General features: G+C 40.9%; 1 protein-coding gene across 3 annotated transcripts; it reads left to right on the forward strand.

Moving 5' to 3' along the window:
- Nucleotides 1–3,420: 3,420 nt before the first annotated feature.
- LOC134090967 (adhesion G protein-coupled receptor E3-like) lies at nt 3,421–19,559 on the forward strand. 3 transcript variants are annotated; one of them, XM_062544296.1, is made up of 13 exons: nt 3,421–4,475; nt 4,571–4,926; nt 5,543–5,623; nt 12,160–12,310; nt 12,576–12,689; nt 13,289–13,470; nt 14,416–14,577; nt 14,804–15,013; nt 16,226–16,458; nt 16,907–16,973; nt 17,095–17,186; nt 17,429–17,591; nt 18,083–19,559. In XM_062544296.1, exons 4-13 carry the CDS (start codon nt 12,238–12,240, stop codon nt 18,248–18,250), a joined length of 1,464 nt encoding a protein of 487 aa, XP_062400280.1. In that variant the 5' UTR covers nt 3,421–4,475; nt 4,571–4,926; nt 5,543–5,623; nt 12,160–12,237; the 3' UTR covers nt 18,251–19,559. The 3 variants fall into 3 exon arrangements, with proteins under 3 accessions (XP_062400280.1, XP_062400279.1, XP_062400281.1); XM_062544295.1 differs by having other exon boundaries at nt 3,421–4,926; XM_062544297.1 differs by having other exon boundaries at nt 3,421–4,926; nt 14,807–15,013.
- Nucleotides 19,560–21,421: the final 1,862 nt, after the last annotated feature.

A 21,421-nucleotide genomic window follows, 5' to 3' on the forward strand; every position in this document is an offset into this window, starting at 1 on the left:
CACTGGTATTTATTTCTTTAAGTTTCGTTTCATTTAATAAAAATAGCCGACGAGACCATTACACTTGCCTCAACGACACGTAGTTACAGATAAGGTCTATAGGCTACCTCTGACATGTCAAAATTAATGAGAACGCTAATGGTTAAATAGTAAAGATGCAATAGGCCCAACAATGAGATGCTTACCCATACTGGAGACGTTATGCTGACCACCCAAATGGCGTGTGCGTGTGTGTGTTCTGTTGCATATATGGATGAGTGTGTGGCAATTCCTCCTGTGTGTGACACACATGGCACCTGCACAAACACCCCAGGTAGCTACACCTGCACCTGCCCCGAATAACAATAACAGCAGCAGAGCCCCTTGTGAAGGTGAGATTGTGGCTCAGGGGAAGAGGACTCAGCTCTGGGTGGCTTAGGGTGATATGGGAACATTTGTTATAGATACACTTGTACTCAATTAATGACCAAGGCTTTAACCGAGACTGGGAATGGCCCAAGTTACATAAATTATATTTATTCATTTTATCAGCAGCTTGCATATGACTGATATATTACAATGGCCTTTGCCCCTACAGCAAGTTGGGGTTAAATGCCTTGTTCCCTGGTACAACAGAGGGAGATGCGAATTAAACCCACATGCTTATTTTTCAAAAGATGCACGCTAGCCCACTTCTGAACCACTACACTACCGCTGCTCCACATGCCATTGATTATGTCGTGTCAAAATGTAGTTTTTCAATTGTCCAATAATGACAACTTGCAAGAAAGAATACTGAAGATTGTGTAGCTTTATTATGCCCTTTTATGCATGCTCTTTTATACCATTCTCTGCCTTTGCTTAATATATACCTTGTCAACCTGATATGACCTATCTGTGGTCACTCAGAATAGCAGACAAGATGAACGTCTTTTCCCCACACTAGGTAATGCATAGGTATCACTTTGGCCTTCATTCTACAGTATTTTACTCCCTGCTGAGCAGCTGCCCCTATGGGCCTCTCATTTCTTGGCTTCAAGCCCTGTTTGTGCTGCCCTGCAGTTTCCAGTTCACATACATTCAGTAAAAGAAGGAACGTAACAGAGAGATACTACAATTACACACACACAAATGCATCTGTTCTAGCTTCACTGACATGCGGTCCACATCATGTCACTTCTTTATGTGTGTGTGCGTGCAGAAGAGCCTTGTCACAGGCCACACATGCTTTCAGACTCGAGGTCAAATTCAGTGCCTGTTGCCTTTACTGAATACAATTTCTCTCTCTCTCTCTCTCTCTCTCTCTCTCTCTCTCTCTCTGTCTCTCTCTCTCTCTCTCTCTCTCTCTCTTTCTCTACCTAAGGTGCGTTCAAATGTGGTGAACGTTTGTGGTGAGCATGTATTCTTAGAACAGTTAAATTTAAACTGGGCTAGAGGACACTGTCCGTGTCTCTATGGTTACTGAGGAAATGACACAAACTGTTCAAACTGAGCAAGCATGGAGCTCTTGCAAAATGTCACACTCTTCTTGAAGAGGAGTTGATTATACTGTATATCGTCAGTGCACTTATTAACAGCAAAATATGCCATCCTTTGTCTTAGGCTCAGAGATTCAGAGCATTAATACATCTGTGAAACATCTGTTCTCAGGTTATCCTGCGGGTGTGTGTGTGTGTGTGTGTTTGTGAGGGGGTATTCTGGTCTTCTGGACTTTTTTGACAGTGGATAGTGTGATCGATTGCACTTGATAAAAAAAGATGCATTAGATTACTGGAGCACACTTCTGGCCTCAAATTTGATGCGAGTGTACTTTGGCCCTGCTAAAGCACACTAATCAAGCAATTTGCAATGATTTGAGGTGTGTGTACCATTTACTTATTTAAAGGATTCTTACCTGAATGCCTTTCCACAGAGTGAACAATTCACATTGGAAATGAAACAGCATTTCAATAGAAAAACATATCTAAAGAATACCCTACATAACAGAAGAATAGCAATACACGCATGGGTTTCATTTGTGGTAGGGGAACAGTAGAGATGTGTCCATATACCACTGGTCTGATTGCCTACATCTGTCCCCACCACTGCTCTGACGCTATGTTTGATGTGAAGCTGCACAGTCGACACCATCCAATGATGCTAGTTGCTTTGATTACAGTAATGGCATGCTATAAAAAATAAATAAATATTTTTTTTTACCAAATGTAAGTATTAACATTCTGCTGTAAATGTTTCCCTCATGTATGACTGGACTTTTATTTTATTCAGTTTTATTTATCAAATATGCAGGACACGTTTGCTCTTTCTTTTTATTAATGTTTCTATATGTACAGTACAGTATGTGTACATAACAATAAAATGTCAAATGTCAATTCTATTAATTTCCTCTTTGCACCGTGTGTGTGTGTGTGTGTGTGTGTGTGTGTGTGTGTGTGTGTGTGTGTGTGTGTGTGAGTGTGTGTGTGTGTGTGTGTGTGTGTGTGTGTGTGTGTGTGTGTGTGTGTGTGTGTGTGTGTGTGTGTGTGTGTGTGTGTGTGTGTGTGTGTGTGTGTGTGTGTGTGTGTGTGGAGTAGACCATTGAAGTAAACGTTATGTAAGTCACTCTACCACTCTGCACACTCTATGTTGGACACATTTTTCTTCTTCATTTTGTTTTTGTGCTATGTGTTATGTCTCTATTTATAGAAGTTGCTAGTTCCTGCAACAGATCCATGCCTCCGTGCAGTGGTGGTCTGTGGGGTTGAGTATAAATAAATAAATAAATATATATACTGTATATATATGACTGCACACGTCTGCTTTAAGAATCTTACAGCATGCAACCAAGTTTATTGTGGCCAAAATGTATTTTATAGGTTTTCTTTTTAGCTATTTATTGACCTTGATCTTTTCTTCATTTTGATTATTGACCTTCATCTGTTCTAAATGGCATGATTTTTAAATTGTTGCTCTGTAGCAGTTTGAGATTGCTGCAGTACATTACAAATGAAATTATTATTATCATTATTATTATTAGCAGTAGTAGTAGTAGTATTTATCTTGAGGCCACACCTGAGAAAAAGAGACTAAAAAGCCAACATGCAGACAGAACAGTTGTTCTCTGGAACAATTTTCCCTACAATGTCCCGTACTCTATAGAAGTCCCATTTCTTTGCACGTTCACAAGAGCTCTTTAATGCATGTCAAAACCCCTGCAGTGCAGTCCAAGCGTGCCGTGCAGCTCAGCAGAGAGGGGAATTGGTGTGAAGATAGATAAGCTGACGAGATAGATGACAGCGTTGGCGGTTTTCAGCTTATTTCTTTTCTCTTTAAGGAAGTGTTAACTTCCCCTCACTGCGGTGTTTCCCACTGCTGTTATATCTGCCCCTTTTTTTAGCTGTGGGGTTTCAACTGTATATAAAAAGCCCTCTGACCCTCTCCTGGTCAGACGGATGTCTTGCTTGCGTTCCGCTCCGCTGCAGTTGGAGCCTTGGTATGGCTTGGATCACAGGTGATTTCGACCATCATGGGCTAGCGATGTCACTCAGGTATGTTACACGAATCAGCTGTGGACTGATGAGGAATGTACTGACGCTCAACCATGCTGGAGAGACTGAGGTGATGAATTTACATTCCTTTTATTCATTGGGCCCATCTTATTTTAGGGTGCCATATGCCATCCTATGCTTGTGTTCTCGATCATTTGGGTACTTCTGAATATGTTTGAATCTCACAGTTGATAAGTTAATGTTGCTGTTGGTTTATGGTGAATAATATTTTATCATGAACGCCTATATTGCTGTGTACAACTGACCTTTTTGAACTTAAAGCGTCACATTTAAGTGATTATTTTTATAGGTGGCAACCTTTTGTAGCACGCACATTCATTTCAATGTTAGACAGTTATGTCTTGGAGAGATGGCCACACCCACTTTTCACTTAAGCTTCGATCTCACTAAAAATACTGTATCTCCTATTTGTCTAGTAGTGAAAATCAAACTGCCATCTTTTGCATCTGTGGAACAGTGGAACTTGTTTGGAAACTCTACTGTCTATCAGTGCTATGTGTGCTGTTTTTTCCTACCCTATCACCAATGTTACATAATGCTATATAATATCAAACATTCTGGGTGTGCAGTCTGGATGTTGCTTTATGTTACTCAATATGACTTCCCGTCGTCTGAATGTGAGTTCCTTAATCACCATGGGTGTAAGTCTATCATTGCACCCTCTGCCTTTCATTGTCAGTGGGGGTTTAACTGCACATCTTTTTTTTATTATTAATATTCTTTTTAAAGATTATTTTATTGGGCTTTGTATGCCTTTAATTGGACAGGACAGTAGAGAGAATGACAGGAAGTGAGTGGGAGAGAGAGCTGGGGTGGGGGAATCGAACCCGGTTCGCCGGCGTGCGGTGCAGGTGCTCCAGCCAGCCGCACCACGGCTTGGGCCTAACTGCACATCTTGACTTGACGGGATGTATACATCTGTGTCTGTGTTTCACTCATCTTCAGAAGGTCTGCCATTTTTGTTGTTGCGGTTAAATGCATATTTTCTTATGGATACTATGTTATGGACAGCTGCCAATTCTTTCTGCACCTCTGTCTTGCAGATGCAGTTGGCTGGATACCGGGTCAAGAATGCTTGATGAACGCTTTTTGTCTTTTCTTATTGTGCTTTTTTTTGTTGTTGTTGTGCTTTTTTTGGTTTTCTTGCTTATGATGATCCTGTCAACTGTGTGGTCATGATGCCTGTTTCAAATCATAATAAACTAAATATTGTGTCTGTGTGTGATTTCTTACAACCTGCATTTACACTGTGATCAACAATCATGCATATATATATATATTTATGTTTTTACTTGGTGTATCAGTCAAGTGAACTCCCTCACTTCACTAAATCTCTCTCTCTCTCTCTCTCTCTTGCACTATTTCAGAATGGGTCGATTTACTAGAACAGAAATGCAAGGTACGGTCAAAATTTTACATGGTATTTTATTTTTTATTGCAATTGTTTAACTAATCTTGAACTAACATCTTTACAATATCCTTGACACATGAGACATGATAAACAGTGGGAGGGTCAGTGCAGTCTTTTGGTGTTTTTTTTTTTTTTTTCTTTTACATTTTTTTTAGGGATTTTTATTTGCCTTTTTTAATGATAGAGACAGTGGAGTATGACAGGAAGTAAGTGGGAGAAAGAGCAGGGGTGGGATCCAGAAAGGACTACGGGGCGGGAATGGAACCCGGGTCGCCGGTGTACGGTACAGGTGCTCCAGCCCGTTGCGTCACAGCTGTGGCCGTCTTTGGGTGTTTTAAGCCATCCCAGTGTTGTCTGCAAGGCAGCGTTGCCTGGAAGGCGCTAGGATTAGGCATGGGTTAAGGTTAGGGTTCAGGATTAGAATTAGGTGCCTTTGAATGAACGGTTGCAGCGCTGCTTGGAAGACGATACTGGGGGCTTTAAACACCATTGAGCTCAACAGCCCTTACTCAGTTTTGTTTGCTGTGGAGCTGCACATCCCAACCCAACATCCCTCTTTCCTCTCTAGCCACCTTTGATTTGACCTTTGACCTTTGTGTTACAGGATGCTGATGTTGTCTGTAAGCTGAACACCCTGCAGGATCTGACGAAGAACTTGACAGCGTCTTCCAGATTGCCGCCTTCGGTGAGTTCAACCAAAGCCTACCTTACACTGACAGACTTTGACAAGATTTGGGAAAGATTCTTGAAAGATTGTAGTCTTCTAAGTAAAGCTTGAATGAGGGGCATTAGTTAAAACTTACAATCTTTCAAGAATCTCTCCCAAATCTTGTCAAAGTCTGTCAATGTCAAGGTAGTAGGCCGCGAGCTAGATAGGCCTACCGTGCACCCCCCCCACCTCCCAACGAAACCATACTTTTTTTAAAGGTCTGGGTGTGTAGAATATGAATCTGAATGTTAACATTGAAAATTTTGGGATGCACTACCTGTTTTAGCCCTGAGAATAGGGAAACCCTAAAAACCGATTATAAGCGGTTCTAACACATCAAGATGGTCCTAGTCAATCAGAACAGCTTTTAAGTGACCTATTACACACTCAAACTTCACAAATGAAGACTTAAGTCAAATATCTACCAAGCTGCTTATTGGTAGGTGTCTTAAATTAACATAGGCAAAGCCTTATATTGATATAATGAGCCCATTTCATGTATAGGCCACAAAGTAGATACGACTACCATACACCCCCTACCCCCTTTTCTAACAAAATCATGCTTTTGTGAAAGCTTTGGATGTGTAAAATATGAATATGAATGTTAACATTGAACATTTTGGGTTGCACTACCTGTTTTAGCCCTATGAATAGGTAAACCCTAAAAACCGATTATAAGCGATTCTAACACATCAAGATGGTCCTAGTCAATCAGAACAGCTTTTAGATGACTTATTACACACTCAAACTTCACATATGAAGACTTAGGTCAAATATCTACCAAGTTGATTATTGATAGGTGTCTTAAATTAACATAGGTAAAGACTTATATTGCTATAATGAGTCCATTTCATGTATAGGCCACAAAGTAGATACACCTGTCCCATACACCCCCCAACCCCCCTTTCTAACAAAACCATGTTTTTTTAAAGGTTTGGATGTGTAAAATATGAAACTGAATGTTAACATTGAACATTTTGGGTTGTACTACCTGTTTTAGCCTTGTGAATAGGGAAACCCTAAAAAACGATTTTAAGCGATTTTAACACAGAGATTATCCTAGTCAATCAGAACAGCTTTTAGATGACCTATTACACACTCAAACTCCACATAATGAAGACTTAAGTCAAATATATACCATGCTGCATATTGGTAGGTGTCTAAAATGAACATAGCTAAGGCCTTATATTGATATAGGGAGCTAATTTCATGTATAGGCCACAACCTATACGCCTAACATACACCCCCAACCCCCTCTCCTAATAAAATCCTGCTTTTTAGAAAAGCTTCAGTCTGTAGAATATGAATCTGAATGTTAACATTGAACACTTTGGGTTGCACTATTTGTTTTCACCCTCTGAATAGGGGAAAAAAACTATTTTAAGCGATTTTAACAGAGGTTGTCCTAGTCAATCGGAACAGCTTTTAGATGATCCATTAAACACTCAGATTTCAGATATGATGACTTAGGTGAAAGAACACCCTATACTGGTTCTTGGTAAGTGACTACATTTGATATAGTTAAGGCCTTGGGCCCAATTTTCATGATGCAAAATCTGGCAGAAAGCGTGTAATAATAACAACGCAAAGCTTATTCCTATCGTAGAGTTTTTCACCATGCGCTTCTCTTTTATAGAGCAATGTGCCAAGGGGTGTGGGAATTCATTATTGTTATATGTTATTTTAAGAGTGCATTATCAACAGTGATATGGGCGCTGTTTGTTAAGTTGCGCTGCTTGCTCTTAAAGGGAATGACCGATGACACTCGCATTAGTTTAAAGGATGTTTGGCCCGAAACACACCCATTACTGATGAAGAAACATAGGAATGCCTTGTTGTGCCATTCGTTATCCATTTGATAACGAAAACACTCCCAATGTGGACAGGACAGCCTAATAAATTTAGATAAACTTTAAATAAGTGACCATGAAGTGTCGTAATGCAGCCCCTTATGTTGATTTAATGAACCCATTTCCTATACCCAGCATGCACATACACACACAATGACTATATACAAGAACTATGTATATACAGCATGGAAAAGAACTATACAGCATACACACCCACAAATGCGCAATACAGCATGCATACAGACACACAATAACTACACTGAACAAAATTATAAACACACCACTTTCACTTCATTTCTCTCAAATATTGTTCACAACTCTGTGTTAGTGAGCACTTCTTCTTTGCCAATATAATCCATCCACCTCACAGGTGTAACATATCAAGATGGTGATTAGACAACATGATTATTGCACAGGTGTGCCTAAGCCTGGCTACAATGAAAGGCCACTCTAAAATGTGCAGTTTCACTGTATTGTCTTCACATACAGTGATTTTGCCTTTTGACACCAACATTCTTTTAGGCATGTCAATAATTCCTTCACATAGTGGGTACGGGTTGAGAATGCACCTTCTCCCGCGGGACTCCCGAAGAGATCCCGCATGCAGTGCGTCAAGCCGATTTTTTTCACACCCATTACTGATGAAGAAACATAGGAATGCCTTGTTGTGCCATTCGTTATCCATTTGATAACGAAAACACTCCCAATGTGGACAGGACAGCCTAATAAATTTAGATAAACTTTAAATAAGTGACCATGAAGTGTCGTAATGCAGCCCCTTATGTTGATTTAATGAACCCATTTCCTATACCCAGCATGCACATACACACACAATGACTATATACAAGAACTATGTATATACAGCATGGAAAAGAACTATACAGCATACACACCCACAAATGCGCAATACAGCATGCATACAGACACACAATAACTACACTGAACAAAATTATAAACACACCACTTTCACTTCATTTCTCTCAAATATTGTTCACAACTCTGTGTTAGTGAGCACTTCTTCTTTGCCAATATAATCCATCCACCTCACAGGTGTAACATATCAAGATGGTGATTAGACAACATGATTATTGCACAGGTGTGCCTAAGCCTGGCTACAATGAAAGGCCACTCTAAAATGTGCAGTTTCACTGTATTGTCTTCACATACAGTGATTTTGCCTTTTGACACCAACATTCTTTTAGGCATGTCAATAATTCCTTCACACTGTAGAGTTGATCAGGTTGTTGATTGTGGCCTGTGGAATGTTGGTCCACTCCTCTTCAACTCCTCTTGCAAAGTTGATGGATATTGGCAGGACCTGGAGCATGCTGTCGTATATGCCATCCCAGAGCATCCCAAACATGCTCAATGGGTGTGACATGATTGGTGAGTATGCTGGCCATGAAAGAACTGGGATGTTTTCAGCTTCCAGGAATTGTTTACAGATCCTTGCAACATGGGGCTGTGCATCATCATTCATGCTGCAACATGAGGTGATGGTGGTGGATGAGATGCTATGGATGGATGGCATCAATAAAATGCACCTATGTTCATTGTCCATACCACACGTCTGCCCATCCCATAAAACTATACATGCTGTCTGCAATCAGTCCTGTACAGTGAAAGCCGGGATTCATCTGTGAAGAGCACATACTGTATCTCCAAAGTGCCAGACACCTTTGAATGTGAGCATTTGCCCACTCAAGTCAGTTACGATGACAAACTGCAGTCATGTTGAGACCCAATAAGGACAATGAGCATGCAGATGAGCTTCCCTGACACGGCTTCTGACACTTTGTGCAGAAATTCTGGTTATGGTTATGCAAACCGATTGTTGCAGTAGCTGTTCGGGTGGTGGGTCTCAGATGATCTTGGAGGTGAAGATGCTAGATGTAGAGGTCCTGGGCTGGTGTGGTTACACATGGTCTACTGTTGTGAGGCTGGTTGGATACAGTACTACCAAATTCTCTGAAATGCCTTTGGAGACGGCTTATGGTAGAGAAATGAGCATTCCTGCAGTCAGAGGGAGCAGCCAATTGTAGGCTCCCTTGAAGCTTGCAACATCTGTGGCATTGTGCTGTGTGATGGAACTACACATTTTAGAGTGATCTTTTATTGTGAGCCTGCCAGCCTAAGGCACACCAAACATCTTAATAAGCCACACCTATGAGGTGGATGGATTATATTGGCAAAGGAGAAGTGCTCACTACACTAGCACAGATTTATGAACAATATTTGAGTGAAATAGGCCTTTTGTGTATAAAGTCTTAGCTCTTTGAGTTCAGCTTATGATAAATGGGGGCATAAAACAAGTGTTACTCTAATAAGTTTGTTCAGTGTAGTTACAGTGTCTGTGTACATGCTGTAGTTCATTTGTGTGTGTGTGTGTGTGTGTGTGTGTGTGTGTGTGTGTGTGTGTGTGTGAGCATGCTGTATAGTTCTCTTGTATTTAGTTATTGTGCATTTGTGCCTACCATACACCCCCAACCACAAAGCAGAGGGGTTGGGGTGTATGGTAGGTGTATCTACAGTAGATTTTGGCCTATACATGAAATTAGCTCTCTATATCAATATAAGGCCTTAGCTATGTTAATTTTAGACACCTACCAATATGCAGCATGGTAAAATATTTGACCTAAATCTTCATATGTGAACTTTAAGTCTGTAACAGGTCATCTAAAAGCTGTTCTGATTGACTAGGTAAATCTCTGTGTTAAAATAGCTTAAAATCGTTTTATAGGGTTTCCCTATTCACAGGGCTAAAACCGGTTGTGCGACCCAAAATGTTCAATGTTAACATTCATATTCATATTTTACACATCCAAACCTTTAAAAAAAAAAAAGCATGGTTTTGTTAGAAAGGGGGGTTGGAGGTGTATGGTACTGTAGGTGGTACTTTGTGGCCTATACATGAAATGGACTCATTATAGCAATATAAGGCTTTACCTATGTTAATTTAAGACACCTATCAATAATCAGCTTGGTAGATATTTGACCTAAGTCTTCATATGTGAAGTTTGAGTGTGTAATAAGTCATCTAAAAGCTGTTCTGATTGACTAGGACCATCTTGATGTGTTAGAATCGCTTATAATCGGTTTTTAGGGTTTCCCTATTCATAGGGCTAAAACAGGTAGTGCAACCCAAAATGTTCAATGTTAACATTCATATTCATATTTTACACATCCAATGCCTTCACAAAAGCATGATTTTGTTAGAAAAGGGGGTAGGGGGTGTATGGTAGTCGTATCTACTTTGTGGCCTATACATGAAATGGGCTCATTATAATCAATATAAGGCTTTGCCTATGTTAATTTAAGACACCTACCAATAAGCAGCATGATAGATATTTGACCTAAGTCTTCATATGTGAAGTTTGAGTGTGTAATAAGTCATCTAAAAGCTGTTCTGATTGACTAGGACCATCTTGATGTGTTAGAATCGCTTATAATCGTTTTTTAGGGTTTCCCTATTCATAGGGCTAAAACAGGTAGTGCATCCCAAAATGTTCAATGTTAACATTCATATTCATATTTTACACATCCAAAGCTTTCACAAAAGCATGATTTTGTTAGAAAAGGGGGTAGGGGGTGTATGGTAGTCGTATCTACTTTGTGGCCTATGCATGAAATGGGCTCATTATATCAATATAAGGCTTTGCCTATGTTAATTTAAGACACCTACCAATAAGCAGCTTGGTAGATATTTGACTTAAGTCTTCATATGTGAAGTTTGAGTGTGTAATAGGTCACTTAAAAGCTGTTCTGATTGACTAGGACCATCTTGATGTGTTAGAATCGCTTATAATCGGTTTTTAGGGTTTCCCTATTCTCAGGGCTAAAACAGGTAGTGCATCCCAAAATGTTCAATGTTAACATTCAAATTCATATTCTACACACCCAGACCTTTCAAAAAAGTATGGTTTTGTTGGGAGGTGGGGGGGGTGCACGGTAGGCCTATCTAGCTCGCGGCCTATAGGCTTAACAGACAAGGCACGATCAGGCGCTCCGATGTCCCAGTTTACTGAAATCGCATGCAAACATTAAAGAGGTTCTGATCAGTGCAGCCCCTGCAGAGTAGAACATATCCCCAGTTGAAGTTGAAGAGACGTCCTCTCTGTCAAATGTCTGCCTTGCTTTTGACTATATCTTCAGGTGTCATGTAGCCTAGTTGTTTTCAATCACATGGCCATGTTTACCATAGAGGACATCGGTAGGCCTATTTCTTTCCAAGTTTAATTTAATTTACTTATCAAAACTAGTCGACGAGAGAATTACCATTGCCTCAACGCACCGTCAGGTCAGGTGTCACGTAGCCTAATGCTCTCACATGGCCGTATTTAGAGGATACTGGTGTGTATTTATTTAAGCTTAGTTTCATTTAATACAAATAGCCGATGAGACCAAATACTTGCCTCAAGGACACATAGTTGCAAATAGGCTTAGGCTACCTCTGACATGTCAATGTGACGTGTGTGTGTGTGTGCGTGCGTGCGTGCGTGCATGCGTGCATATGTGTGTATGTGTGTGTGTGCATGTGTATATGTGTGTGTGTGTGCATGTGTATATGTGTGTGTGTGTGCATGTGTGTGTGTGTGTGTGTGTGTGTGTGTGTGCATGTGTGTGTGTGTGTGTGTGTGTGTGCATGTGTGTGTGTGTGCGTAGGTTTTGTTCCGCTCACTGGACGCGCTGCTAGAAGCTCCCCCGGTGGGCCACGAGGACGCCGTGCTCCAGCTCACAGAGATGCTGGTGCAGAACGTGGAGACCTCCACTGTCACCACGCAACACAGAGAACACATCACAAACAACAACACAGGTGTGTGGACCTCAAGGGCAATGGATTCCGCTCTAGCCTTTCATTTCGGTTAATGAAAGGCTAGAAATATCAACACAAATACAAGGTTCTAAATACCTACACGAGCGCACACACACACACACACTCAAACACAACTGTGTGTATGTGTGTGTGTGTGTGTGTGTGTGTGTGTGTGTGTGTGTGTGTGTGTGTGTGTGTGTGTGTGTGTGTGTGTGTGTGTTATATCACACCTGATTTTTGTTTCTCTTTTGTTTCTCTAACTTAGAGGTGGACATCATGCATGTAGGACCAAATACTTCCCTGACAGGGTCCTTGCAGCTGAAGACCACTGACATTGTTCTTGAAATTGATCTTTTGGGAATCGCACAAAACAACAATGGTATGACTACCTAATATGCACAGAGCACAGTGTCTGTGACAGAATTATGATCTTTATTTCAAACAGCAGAATGTGGCATAACAAAGACTATTTTTGAGAACCTAAATTCAGAGAATCGCCCAATTTGATATGTGTTTGTGGTCGTAGACTTGTCAGTGTCCTTTTCTATTGAACAGTAACAATATTGAACAACATTCTGTAATTCTCTCTGGGGTTGTCCAGGGGTGTAATACAATATGACTGCAACTGCCCAAGGGGCAGTCGTGGTCTACTGGTTAGGGCTACGGGCTTGTAACCGTAGGGTTGCCGGTTCAATCCCTGACCAGTCCACGGCTGATGTGCCCTTGAGAAAGGCACCTAACCCCTCACCCTCAACCCCTCACCTAACCCCTCACTGCCTGCGTTGGGCAGGCAGCTCAATGCTCTGGGTTAGTGTGTGATTGACATCACTGTGTGCTGTGTGGGTTAAATTCAGAGAAACAAATTTCCCCAGCAGGATCAAAAAAGTATATATTCTATTCTAGTCCCTCCCTGGCCACCAACATGACCAACAAAATGATTTTCTAACTCCAATAACTCCTCTTCTTACCTTTGTTTAGGTTCAGCATCTGTGGTCCTCTTAACTTCCAACCACTTGCACACTGTCTTCAACAACAGCCATTTCCATACAGCAAATGTGAAACGCACATACATGGGTGCCAAAGTGGTGTTAATTGGCTTGCCCCAAGCAATGGTCAAGACCTTGTCCAAGCCAATCAACCTGACCTTTCAACACTTTAATGTAAGGATCCACTCCTCTTCCCCTTACTTTGTGTGAAGTTTGATCAACAGACGTTATTTAATAGTGCACTGATGTCTGATGTCTTCATCATTTGAAAGACACAGGTTGACTCTCAGTGAAGTTGATGAGATAAAATTGGCATACTCAGACAGAACTTCGAACAACCCTTACAATGTTAGCTCTTGCGTAGAAGCTCTTGCATAGAAGACCTAATGTAACTCTCAAAAAGTCCTCTCCCAACACATCTAACACATGTAAAGGAGCGTTCAAAGTTCAAACCGAAGATTTGCGACGAGATGAGCTGCAACTTTCTAAAACCGTCGCAACTGTGTCTAGACTTGGTGAATGCTTAGTGACGGCTTGCAACAGCCGGCAATGACGAGCAACATTTCATTCACACCGCTGCAACTCCTTCTACAGCGGGTTTGTCTCGTCGCAGATCTTTGGTGTGAATTTGGCCTAACAACTCGACATGCACTCACTGTAGCAGGCACTACCTTTCTACTTTAATACTGCTTTCTCGTTTGAATCCATGTTGTGAATTAGTAGGCTATTTATTGTGTCCTGAGGTCTTGTGGTCTTTGTAAAGTGGTGTTTATTGTTTTTGCACTCTCATTCTCTCATTCTCATAGTGTTTACAAAGTAGTATCTATTGTTTCTGAAACATCTTGTAGTGTTTGTAAAGTGTATTAATTGTTTACGTAACATCTCCTTTGCTATGTAGCTTAAATGTTGATCCTCATGTTGTAAGTCACTTTGGGTAAAAAGTGACTCTCTTTCTCTCTCACTCTCACTCTCTTTTTCTTTCTCTCTCTCTCTCTCTCTCTCTCTCTCTCTCTCCTTTATGTTTGCTGATGTTTCTCACTCTCTGTCTTTGGCCAACAATGAATGAATCTTGAATTCTGAACCTTGAATCTTGAAACCTCTTCACCCTGCTCCTGCCAGGTCTCAGACCCAGCGGATAAGCCTGCCTGTGTGTACTGGAGTGAGGGTGCTTGGGCCACGGACGGCTGTTCTGCCAGCGAGTCCAACTCCACACACACAGTGTGCTCCTGCACCCACCTGTCCACCTTTGCAATGATCATGCAGACGAACCCAACCACTGAGGTATGGACAACAACTATGATGCCAAGTTATTATTATTATTAGCTGTAAAATTATTGTTGTTGTTGTTGTTGTTGATGATGATGTTGTTTTTGTGAGAGAGCAGAATGGAGAGAGCAACATTTTTATTTTATTTTATTTATTTTGTTGTTGTTGTTGTTGCTGTTGTTGTTATCCCTGGTATTCTTATTGATATGTTAATTTTTTCACGTTTCTGATTTTTTTTTAGCAGAGTGATCCTGTTGTAGAGGCACTGGGTGCATTTTTCGTGCTTGTCGGCCTCGTCTTCCTGACCCTAGCCTTGTTGACCTTTGCCCTCTGCCGGCGCAACTCCAGAGTGACCAACATGGCGCGGCTCAACCTCTCCGTGTGCCTGCTGCTGGCTCACGCCCTCTTCCTCCTCACTCAGACGACCCTTCGCCTCATCCAGCCACTCATGGTGCCCACATACATCCCCCTTCATATCTGTCATAGTTCTTCTCTCACATACATCCCTCTTTATATCTTTCATATAGTTCTCTCACATACATCCCCCTTTATATATTTCATAGTTCTTCTCTCACATATCCCCCTTTATATCTGTCATAGTTCTTCTCTCACATACACCCCCCTTTATATCTTTCATATAGTTCTCTCACATGCATCCCCCTTTATATATTTCATAGTTCTTCTCTCACATACATCCCCCTTCATATCTTTCATAGTTCTTCTCTCACATACATCCCCCTTCATATCTTTCATAGTTCTTCTCTCACATACATCCCCCTTCATATCTGTCATAGTTCTTCTCTCACAAACATCCCCCTTCGTATCTTTCATAGTTCTCTCACATACGTCCCCCTTCACATCTTTCATAGTTCTCTCACATACATCCCCCTTCATATCTTTCATAGTTCTCTCACATACATCCCCCTTCATATCTTTCATAGTTCTCTCACATACATCCCCCTTCATATCTTTCATAGTTCTCTCACATACATCCCCCTTTATATCTTTCATAGTTCTTCTCTCACATACATCCCCTTTGTTCTTCTCTCACATACTGTACATCCCCCTTTATATCTTTCATAGTTCTCTCACATACACCCCACTCTTTCATAGTTCTCTCACATACATTTCTCAGCAAATCTTTCATGTATTTTCCTAGCACGTGTTGCTAAATGCTAATATTGAGGGGAGTTATTTGTTTGGAGGCATTGTTACAGTATTTGTAGGATTAGTAATAGTAGGAGGAGGTAGGAGGAATTTAACATTAATGCACAAATAGCCTGTTTCTGCAGGTGTTGTTGAGGCTACTGTAGATTATAGATACTTTATTGATACCAAACCAAAGTCTAGTCTTAGTCCTAGTCTTACCATTACTAATCCCAAAATGGTACTCTCTTTTACTGATTTCCAAAGTAGATTCATATTATGAGCAGTGTTACAGTATTACATGTCTACGAGACGCCTAAAGCCTATACCTTACACTGACAGACTTTGACAAGATTTGGGAAAGATTCTTGAAAGTTTGTAGTCTTTTGAGTAAAGCTTGAATGAGGGGCATTAGTTAAAAGACTACAATCTTTCAAGAATCTTGTCAAAGTGTCAGTGTAAGGCAGGCATTAGGTTGATTAGTGGACGCTAGCTGTAGTCTCTGTGTCTCCTGCAGGCCCTGTGCAAGCTGCTGGCCGGCGTGCTTCACTTCCTGTTCCTGTGTTGTTTCGTGTGGATGTCCGCCGAGGCCGTGCTGCTCTTCCTGTCCGTCCGCAAGCTGCGGCAGATCAAGGCCAAGGACCGCACGGGCCCGCACTGGCGATACAAGCTTCTGATTGGCTATGGGATCCCACTGGTCATCGTGGCCATCTCTGCAATAGCCAGGCCTGACGGACACGGAAGTGACAAGTGAGTATGAGAAGGGCCTGTGAGGAGTTTCATCGATACCACAAGTAGACAAAAATGCCTTTGGACAAGTGAGTATGAGTAAGGGCTGTGAGGAGTTTCATCGATACCACAAGTAGACAAAAATGCTTTTGGACTGTTGACGATGCAACTGCAAAGACCTAATAATAAACAAGTGGGGTTTCCATTACATTACATTAACCAGTTTGCAAAAGTTGTTTCAGTTCAGTTTTTATGTTCAGTTTGATTTGAGTATTTCTGTGGGGTTTCCATATATTAACCAATTTGCAGAAGTTGTTTCAGCTGTTTAGTTGTTTTTTGTTGTATTTCTGTATACATGTTCATGCAACAGATTTAGATGTATGAATGTAATGAATCTCCAATGGGCTGCTTTGCTGTTAGCTTAAGTGCGCACACTGTAACAGCTTTTCTCTCATTCTTTTCTTCACAGGTGCTGGCTGGTGACAGAGAATGGATTCAACTGGAGTTTTCTTGGTCCTGTCTGCTTGATCCTCTCTGTGTGTACTAAATTATGATATTGTGTGTGTGTGTGTGTGTGTGTGAGAGAGAGAGAGAGAGAGAGAGAGAATTCATTGTTGTTGAGTGGATATAGATTTGCCTTTCTTTCTTTCTTTCAAGGGAAATATCATACTCTTCATCATCATCTTCCTCACCATCCACACCACTCTGAAGTCGGCACGCAGCGAAGCCTCTAAGGTCAAATACACCAGGTATGAGAACAGAGCACCTATCACATCCTCCCTCAACACACACACACACACACACACACACACGCGCGCACACACGCACACACGCACACATCCACACGCACACACACACACGCACGTGTTTTAATACTTTTATTTGAATGCAAGGGAAGATTTACTGATCAAAACACTTATGGAAGTATGTGACACATCAAACACAGAATGCGTTGTGCTAGAGAGAGAGCTTGATCATCATTTCACTGCAGACTGCTCCTGTTCAAAATCATGGCCCAGTGCGTGATCCTCGGCTGCCCCTGGATATTCCTGATGGCCTCAAAGGAGAGTAGAGTGCTGGAGGTCCTCTTCGTCTTCCTCACCTCCCAGCAAGGAACCGTCATCTTCCTCATCCACTGTCTCCTCAACGATGAGGTCAGTCAGAGTTTCAGTGCCTTGCGTGGGCTGTCATCCATTGTCTCATGCAGTGGAAGATATGAATCAAGGAGCTCTCTGTGTCCAGACAGGGACAACACAGTTTGTTTCGTCTCCAACACATTGCTTTTGCTATTTGTTATACAATATGTGTTGAGAATAACACATATTTTTTTTTAACACATCTCTGTGTGCTTTGTGGTGTTTGAGGGGCACGCCCTTCCTCTGTTATGACGTGCATGCTTCTTATTGACACACACATATGTGTACACACAGGTTCATTTATTTGCCCCCCCAGGAACTGTATCACAGGCTCGAAAGTGTGACCACGTGTGTGATGCTGCTTGCCTAGCGCACTGTTGATGTAGATTGCAGCGATTGATTGACCTTTGACCTCTAATGTGTCTCCTGCATTAGATGAGGCAGGCCTTTGTCTCTCATCATCACGCTCACTCACCTCTCATGTCTGTGTCATTTGGCACTGTCTGCAGGTGCGTAAGCAGTACGCCACCTGGTGGCAGAATTATGTGAGCAGCAAACTCCAAAGCGGCTCGACCTCCGTCGTCCTCACAGCAATGACTCAACAAAGCAGCAATTCACAGACTGGACACACCTCTCTGAACACCTACACCGAAGCCGAGCCTGACAAGGGTGATTAGAGTGTCTGGGTGGAAGTTGCTCAAGACTCGTTAGAGGTGAAATTCACAGCAAATTTTTCCGTTTTTTTTTTCCAAGCTGTCCAACTTTTGCCAAGTTACAGTTTTTCTTCATGGCAAAGATGTACTTAAAGAAATAAACTTTTTTTGTGAGTCATCATTAAAAAACAACAGTTTTTCAATAGAATTAGTATTTTTACAGTTTAAGTGCATCTTAGCCATTGGGGAAATCTGCAGTTGTTTTGACGAAGCATCAAAGCAATACAAACTTCAATAGACCTCCAAAGCTGTTGCTCATTAGTCCAAAATGAGTGTCATATTACAACTAGAATGTATTTCAATTATTAGAATTTGATTGGTGGTTCAATTGTGGAAAAAATGTAACAGATTTTGGGAATAAAAAAAATACATTTTACTGTATTTGGATTAGATTTCCGAATATTCCTCTTGATTGACCAAAACTGACCCTTTTCTATGTGTAAACATACAAAGTAAACATAACAAAGTAAGCCATGCCTTCTTATGTTTTATTTCCAATTTCATAACTTCACAAATGTGTATTTAGCCTGTTTTACTTTTTAGAATAAGCATTCTCTGTTGATATTGTTATTGTTATTTCTAGTAGCCTACATATTTCTAGATGGAAGTCTAGTCTAGTCTGTCTTTTGCATTTTTTCGTATTTTTTTATTAGGTTTTTGCATAAAATGTAGTAAGAATGTTGTGTGTAACAAATGTATTCTTCATATGAATATGTATGTGTTATTATTAAATATTGCTTTAATTATATGGGTACTATTATTTCCATTATTAGATTTAAATTGTTAGAATTTGATTGGTGGATTGGTGGAGGAAATTATAACAAATTGTTTTTGGGGAAAAAAACAAAATATGTTATTATTAGGTGCAAATTGGATCTCCAAACAATCCTCTTGATAGCTTGTTTTTAGCTTGTTTTAGTATAGCTCAGTATTACTTAAATTGCAATACTGATTACATTGACCCTTTTCTATGTGTAGAAATAAAAAATAAGCCATGCCTTCCTACAGTATGTATTTTATTTCCAAATCCATAACTTCACAAATGTGTGTTTAGCCTATATTTCTGTTTTTAACTTTTAGAATAAGCTTTCTCTGTTGATATTATGACTGTAATTTGTAGTAGCCTACCTATTTTTATGAGAGATTTTTTTCTATAAACAATTTCCAAGTCTGTCATTTCCAAGTCTGACATTTTTTTTAGGTTGTTGAGTAAAATGTTTTAACAATCTCAAATGTAATCTTCACATGAATATGTATGTGTTATTATTAAATATTGGTTTAATTATATGTGTACTATCATTTCCAGTATTAGATGTTTAAAGATGTTTAGATAATTGGAAACAAACGACGAGGCGAGAAGTTAGCGTGATAAATTACAATAACTAGATGCACTGCATAGCGGTACACAATATGACAGCCGCTTCTGCACATTCACTCCACAAAAATAAATTACGCTTGTCAACTCTCCTGTATCTCCTATTTGTGCAATTTATATGCACATATATCCTACTCTTGTAGCTCATGTGTAAAGAAAATAGTGTGTGCATGTGTGAGTTTGCCTTTGTGCATAGATAAGAGTGTGTGTGTGTGTGTGCGTGTGTGTGTGTGTGTTTGTGTGTGTGTGTCTATGCGTGTGTCTGTGTGTATGTGTGCGGGTATACGTGTGTGTGTGTGTGTGTGTGTGTGTGTGTGTGTGTGTGTGTGTGTGTGTGTGTGTGCATGTGTGGAATCTGTGGATGTGTGTGTATCTGGGCGTGTGTGTGTGAGTAGGTCTATGCGTCATTCTTGACCAGCAACCCTTCCCTCAAAAGCTCGATCTGCAGGCCGATGGGTGTACAGTCACTAAATGTACATAAATTGATTTATTTTATAGGACCCCCATGGATGAAATTCCACAAAACTGGGCATACTCCCAGAGGATGTCAGGTTAATCATACACATGACATTTGGTGCATTCCATCTGAAGATGGGGCGATTAAAGCAATATAATATTTAATTATTTTTTTTTACTATGGGGGTCACACATCACAAATGACTGGTTATAAGCTAAGTTGATGCGGGCTCTTGAGACCCACATACCATAAACATTTCGCGCGGGGGTGGAGTGGCCCCCAGGGACGAAACAAAAATGTTCCATAAAAGTCTCCTGGGGCTACATGCCCACCAAGTTTCATGTGTCCCGGTGTTACGGTGTCCTGGGAATCGTTGACCAAAAATTGATGGGAAAAACAAAAAACTTTGACAACAACTATATGACCGCTGCGCTAGCTATGCTAGCGGCGGCCATAATAATAATAATAATACATAGGTTTTATATAGCGATTTTCTAGGTACCCAAAGACGCTTTACAAAAACACAGAGGAAAAAGAATAAAAAAGGTCAATACATACAGTACATACATACATACATACATGTACAAACACATATAGATACACAAAACAACAATACACTGAGAGTAGATAGGAAAATAAGAAAGAGAGAGGGTGGCAAGACGCAGATTGAGAAGTTCGGAGAGGTGGGGAGGGTGGATTTTGGGCCAAAGATTATAATTTCAGTTTCTTGCTGAGTTTGAGGAAGTTGTGGTTCACCCAGGTTATTATGTAGGTGAGGCAGTTGGTAAGGGTGTAGAGAATAGCTGGAGTGATGGTGGTGATGTAGTGTTGAGTGTTGTCGGAATAGCAGTGAAAGTCCATGGCAGCAGATGATGTGACCAAATGGGAGCATGTAGAGGATGAAGAGGATGAGGCCAAACATTGAGCCTTGGGGGACTCCGTGTGAGACAGCAGTGGTGTGGGATTTGTGATTTGTTTATGGCGACATAGTAATCTTTCTGACAGGTATAAGTTGAACCAGTAGAGGGCAGAGTCGGTGATGCCTATGGATTATAGGCGGCTGAGGAGAATGGAATGGTTGATGGTGTCAAAGGCAGCACTGAGGTCCAGGAGGAGAAGAAAGGTGAGGGAGCCGGAATCAGAGGAGAGTAGGAGTAGTAGGAGTAGGTCATTTGTGAGTTTGATTAGAGCTGTTTCAGTGCTGTAATGGGTTTGAAAGCCGGATTGGAATGTTTCACATAAGTTATTGGAGAGGAGGTAAGACTTGAGTTGAGTTGCGATGGCTCTTTCCAGTAGTTTTGAG

This window comes from Sardina pilchardus, chromosome 1 (assembly GCF_963854185.1).
Source record: "Sardina pilchardus chromosome 1, fSarPil1.1, whole genome shotgun sequence".
NCBI classification, from domain to species: Eukaryota; Metazoa; Chordata; class Actinopteri; order Clupeiformes; family Clupeidae; genus Sardina; species Sardina pilchardus.